Source organism: Nilaparvata lugens, chromosome 10 (assembly GCF_014356525.2).
Source record: "Nilaparvata lugens isolate BPH chromosome 10, ASM1435652v1, whole genome shotgun sequence".
Taxonomy (NCBI): domain Eukaryota; kingdom Metazoa; phylum Arthropoda; class Insecta; order Hemiptera; family Delphacidae; genus Nilaparvata; species Nilaparvata lugens.
The window spans coordinates 19,551,965-19,558,255 of NC_052513.1; the positions used below are offsets into that span (position 1 = coordinate 19,551,965).

A 6,291-nucleotide genomic window follows, 5' to 3' on the forward strand; every position below is an offset into this window, starting at 1 on the left:
AAATTCTACTATATTAGTCTATCAAATTTAAGATGAGAAATACAAAAGATAGAAGAATGAGGACGTATACTTCAAGGAAATAGAGGATAAATTGATGGAGGAACTTAAAAAATTTGAATATGATCCAGATTCGAGAATCATTCATTCAGATGATACAATTTGAATCTGATATAAATTCCTCCAAGATATCCTTCATAAAAAATTAATTAACGATTTACAATGGATATTATAATTCAACTTTTATAAACTCTACATAGAACTCAAAGTGAGAATACAAAAAACTACAAAATGAACAAATTAATAAATTTATGAAAGAAATAAAACTAAATCTTCTATTAGCTATGGAATTACAAAATTTTGTTTTAGCCTAATTCAATAAAGACTATAATAAATTAGTAACATTTAGAGAAAAAATTATGAATTTCAGACGACTTTAATACAAAACTATTGATAAATATAGAGAATTTTAATAGTAAGGTTATCAATAAATAGACATTTACAAAAACATTACGATAGCTTCAGAAACAAAAACACTTGAGTGCCAGTTGCACAAAAGCCGGTAAAATTTTAACCGTGATTAATACCACGAGAACCAATCAGAGAAGCCGTCTTTTCAAAAATTCCTTCACTGAATGGTTCTCGTGAAATTAATCACGGTTAAAATTCAACCGGCTTTTGTGCAACCGGGCCTGAAATCTATTGATTATCAATATATTTGTATTACTCTACAATAAAATACTGTGATGTATAAATTTGTGCATTTTGATGAATTAATCACCATTATCACAAAATGAAATGATCCAAATTTTTTGAAAAACTTAGATTCACAATCTACAAATTTGCTACATATTCAAACACTACACAATCTACTGATTTTGTTTCAAATTTCAATTTTTTTAAATTTTATTTTATTATATTTTATAAACTATGATAATTCATCAACATATTTACACAATATAAAGTTACAAGTTGTGTTAATTATAAAGAAAACTAATCATTCACATAATAGAACACAAATATTGTTCTGCTGATGATTTACTATTTATATCTCAAAAACAATTCTTTTTTTTGTCATTACATGAATCATTGTCGCTGCATAAAAAAAAATGATACACAACATTTTGTTGACGATTTACTATTCATAAATCAAAAACAATTCCAGGTTATGATGGTTTCTTGATTCATTCCGAGCTGCTTTGTATAAACACACTTTTTTTTATGAATTTGAACACGACATGCAGTCGATTATTAAGTAAATATTAAAAACTTTTACTTCCTGACTGTTAGTACTGTACTTACAGTCAGTAAGTAAAAGTTTTTAATATTTACTTAATAAATATTACTAAATATAATCTAATAATATTAGAACACGACTGCATGTCGTGTTCAAATACATAAAAAGAGTAAAAACAATTCATTATTTTTGTCACTAATTACATAGATAATTGTCCCTGCATACAGCACAATGATTTGAAACATTTTTGTTGATGAACTACCTATTCAAACTTTAAAAACAACAAACTATTCATTATTTTATCATGAATTATTCATTATTTACTAATAAATTTGGATGAATTATTCACCATAGCTCGGGAAAAAGCTGCCTCAGATTGACAGTGGCATTTACATCACTGTCAGGAGACCCGATCGATTCATAACCATGATCATCAGAATGACCTTCTTCGCAAAAACATTTCTCTCCCAATTCTATCAAAGATGGCTTTTCATCTACCTCGACAATTTCCACATCACTGTCGTCAGTATCTGGACAGTAACTGCTACTGTCCTGACAGTAACTGCTACCGTCCTGACAGTAACTGCTACTGTCCTGACAGTAACTGTTATTGTCACAGTCTTCACTGATTACCACCTCTTCAGCTACAGCTGTAGTACAACAAACCTCCCCAATTACCACATCTCCCATAAACACAAAATTCCCACCTTCGTCTGCCGACTGTGTGCAGATCAACACTATCGGCTCTGCAGACGGCTCCGCCACACGTGGCTGTATCGGCACGTACGGTCGGCCGACTGTCTTCAGGGAGTCGGCGGGTTTTACGCGGATGTTACGCTGTGCGGTCGGTCTGATAATGGCCTTCTTCTGAGTGTCTGTGGGCTGTACACAGATTTTATCCGCCACAGACTCTCTGCAGACGAGAGAAGTAACCCCATTTGTGTACTGTACGCTCATGTTACGTTTCTCTTCAACGCAGATCTTCTTCGGAACGTCGGTAACATCATCTTCTGATTTTATGCGGATGTTACACATCTCCTCCAAAGACTGTTTGTAGACGTTCTTCGGAGCCTCAGTTACTCCATTTGCAGGCAGTAGTTTGATGTTACGTTGCTCTGTGGCCAGTACGCTCATGTTACGTTGTTCCCCAACAGACTGTTTATAGACGTTCTTTGGAGCCTCAGGCAGTACTTTGATGTTACGTTGCTCTGTGGCCAGTACGTTCATGTTACGTTGTTCCCCAACAGACTCTCTGCAGACGTTCTGCGAGGTACCGATAGTTTCTCCAGCAGAATTTACGTTGATGTTACGTTGTTCTGCAGACTCTACGTTGATGTTTCCTGGTTCCAATGTTAAATAGGGTTTGAAAAGACTGTGTTTTGAGGGGATAATATCGTTAGAAACTACATGTTTAACTTCCTCCATTTCGAGTTCAGTAGATGCATTGTAGGTTGCTAGTGGACTAGCAGCGGTGGATGATGATGCATACGTCTGCATACTGTCTGCAGACGGGGAGCAGGCGGCGGACGGTCCGTCGGAGTCCATGGAGTCTCCACTGGATTCTGGAATGCATGGCAAGAAGTTGTCAGCTTCCTGAAAAATACAAAAAAAAATTAATTAAAAATTGGAAAATGTTGTTTTTTAGTTGAAAATTGGATAAATTTGGGGTTTTATAGTTGAAATATCATCGGGAATATCAATCAGACTGACAAGAGCATAAATTTATCAATTATTATTCTTTATTCTTTATTCAAAAAAAAAAAAACAATCAAATACATTCAATAAAGCAAATACAATATTGTTTCCTAATTTCTAATGTGTTCCCTATAGGCTACCCTGTGTGGGACACTTGAATATATATAATAAAATATTAATATACAAATTTAAATATTATAACATGAAGAACATAATAATTGAATATGATATTATATTGAAATAATCAATTATGAAACGAAAATCCCAATTAAATGCTGTAAATCACCCCGAAGACTTCTGCTACTGCAAATATTGACAACAGGGTGAACAGCTAGATAGAAATTAATTGGGATTAACAGCATTTAATTGAGATTTTCATTTAATATTAATTATTCATTGAAGAACATAATAATTAAATATGATATTATATTGAAATAATCAATTATTGAACGAAAATCCCAATTAAATGCTGTAAATCACCCCGAAGACTTGTGCTACTGCAAATATTGACAACAGGGTAAACAGCTAGATGGAAATTAATTGGGATTAACAGCATTAATTGAGATTTTCATTTAATAATAATTATTCATTAATTAGCATTTGAACAAATGCAACTTCGATTTCATTTCCATCTATAAATTTATTATGTAAGCTTTGTTATATTGTTCCTTACAACCATATACGCTACCACAAACTGATGAGAAAGGGGGTTTGACAGCAGGGAAAGAAACAAAACTTTTAAAAACAAAAAGTCCTGTAGTTTTGGTTATTTTGGATTTTGAGTCACCGTTTCAATTCATTACTCTATCAAGTGCTTAATCCAAATTTCCACAGAACATTACAATGATAAATCATAAATTCTGTGATTTTCAATTTATTCAATTGAATATTTCTGTTTGGAAGATGGAACATTATAGCCAATATGAATTTTAATCATAATTTGCGGAAGATGAAGAAAGATAGATATAGAAGTGAATAAATAACAAATAGAGCCACATGGATGAAGAGAATATTATATAGTGAAATTCAGGTTCTTTACACATTATCAATCTCTAATGAACTCTACATTATATACTGGAGCTTGATAATGGTGTGACAACCGAAACAAGTATCTCAAATTTATTTGATAAATTAGTCATTTTGACGTCATCGAGTCGTTTTTATTCAATTTGTATTCTTCAGAGGAGCTACTTCTAAGAACTTTCTAGCAACATCTGGCGTTCCTCAGGGCTCTAATCGTGGACCGTTACAATTCAGTATATTCATGAATGACATTGTAGAGAATCTTGATTGTCATGTGCTGATGTACGCTGATGATCTGAAAATATTCAGGAAAATTAGCTCTAAAGAAGACTCAATGTCATTGCAGAGAAATCTTAATCAAGCTTCGAATTGGTCCATGAAAAATGGCATGCCCATCAACGTAAGCAAAACATTTGTAATGAGCTTTTCAAGAAAAACGAATACCTTGAGATTTCAGTATAACATTGCTGACAGACAAATTCAACGTGTGGCCTGTGTGAAGGATCTGAGTGTCATATTTGATAGTAAACTACTTTTTAACGCGCATATTGATGATATAGTAGCTAAAGCGAGAAGACAGCTTGGTGTAATAAGGAGGATTGGCAGAAACTTCAAAAATCCTCAAACATTGAAGACACTCTTTTGTTCCATCGTCCGATGTCACTTGGAGTACGCGTCCATCGTTTGGAATATGCACTACAAAGAAAATAGAATCTGTGCAAAGAAGGTTTGTACGTCTGGTGTTGAAGAGGCTCATGCCGGATTTGGAGCAGCTTCCTTATAAACAGTTTTGCAACGAGGTGAAAATTGAATCTTTGGAATGGCGAAGAATGATGCAATTTTTTTGCATGACTGTCTACATGGACGTATAGAAGTTGGCGTCATTGTACCAGCGCGGAACTTGAGACAGTACCATCAATTTCATGCCGTTCTTAGAAGCTGCACTGCTCCATTAGAAAGATGCGTTGCAATTGGTAATAAACTGTCAAATCAAATCGATTTTTTTGAAGTGTCGAGAATTTTTAAAAGGAGAATAAGATCCTTCCAGGAACCTATCCAACAGTTATGAGTTCCAAAACACATTTTTTATGACAGTTGCAATAAATAGAGGCCACTTGTGCCGTTCTATTGCACGCAAATTGCCTAAGCAATATATATAATTTCCACATCGAGTCGCTTTTATTCAATTCGTATAATTTCCACTAAATTTACAACGTGAATCTGACTATACATTAGGGATGGGTATCGATACATCGATGTTTACTGTTCGATGTTTTTCACTTATCGACCTAGACATCGGTCATCCGATGTTTTTCCCAACTAAAATGAATTTTTCATTTAGGCTCTCTGTATTTTTATGTGAGACTGTTGGATACTCTTGAAGATTTACATAACTTCTGTAGCTCTTGTCAAGGTTAGATACTTATTTAGAATTAAATAAAAGGTCGGATTCTTCGTTTCTTAAGAAGAAACAGTTTTTTCTTATTACAAGTGCTTTCCTCAACATACGTTTAACACCAATTAATCTAGCTCTGGAATAGAGGTCCTTGTATTGTAAGGAGTGTAGATATCCATATAAAAAACTTTAATCATTTCCATTACCTAAATAAAGCTATCAGGTATTGAATGAATACGATATGAGTAACAATGATTGCTAAAATTAGCTTAGGATGAAATTCCAGACAGAATCTTCAAGGATATCCCGAGAGGTTTCTGACTTAACTATGAAGATGACAAATCTTGTAAACTACCTATAATAGAGTTGATGTGTCTTTCTAGTCACAACCTTACTTCAATTATTCGAAAGACAGTTACTTGAATACCACAAGTCCAAAATTGCTGTAATTCCAGTGAGCAACTGTTAAAATATTGGAACGATAGCTCCAGATAAAATTGTAGTCACTTTAGAAGTTGTTTTGTACTATTAAGTATATCGAGATTATGAAAAAATATGCCAATGAATCAATCAACTTCCAAAATAATTGAGTTATATCTATACAAAATAGTAAACTAATACTCTGTAAGCTTATTAACAGAAGTGTTGTGGGTTCAATCAAATTGATTTCGCCCCGTTTTATCATTTTTATCAAGAATAAGTGTAAAGTATCATATACTGTACATTGTATCATTTTTACTTTATTAATACTAATAAAAATCTATTCATTCATCATTTCTGATGCTTTTGAGTATTTATTTGTTCAAAATTATTCAATTTTGAGATAAAAATTCCTAAGTGAAAAAAAGAAAATGGTAGCTATAAGGATAACCGCTGAGTTTTGGACACTTCAAATACGACATTTGTAATCTCCTATCATCCAGGAACAATACCCTAGAATGTT

The 6,291-nt window shown here is 33.1% G+C and overlaps 1 protein-coding gene across 2 annotated transcripts in view; it reads right to left on the bottom strand.

Annotated features, from left to right (window-relative positions):
* Positions 1-2,851, bottom strand: part of LOC120353303 — a 3,073-nt gene extending 222 nt beyond the window's left edge. The window contains exons 1-2 of one of the 2 annotated variants that reach the window (XM_039436498.1): positions 1,839-2,851; positions 1-1,796 (exon numbers count right to left, since the gene is read on the bottom strand). The exon at positions 1-1,796 is cut by the window's left edge and continues 222 nt beyond it. In XM_039436498.1, coding sequence (XP_039292432.1) covers positions 1,580-1,796; positions 1,839-2,779 — 1,158 coding nt within the window. In that variant the 5' untranslated portion in view covers positions 2,780-2,851 and the 3' untranslated portion in view covers positions 1-1,579. Of the gene's footprint in view, positions 1,797-1,828 lie in introns of both variants that reach the window. The other variant, XM_039436497.1, reaches the window with a different exon arrangement.
* Between the last annotated feature and the right edge of the window lie 3,440 nt (positions 2,852-6,291).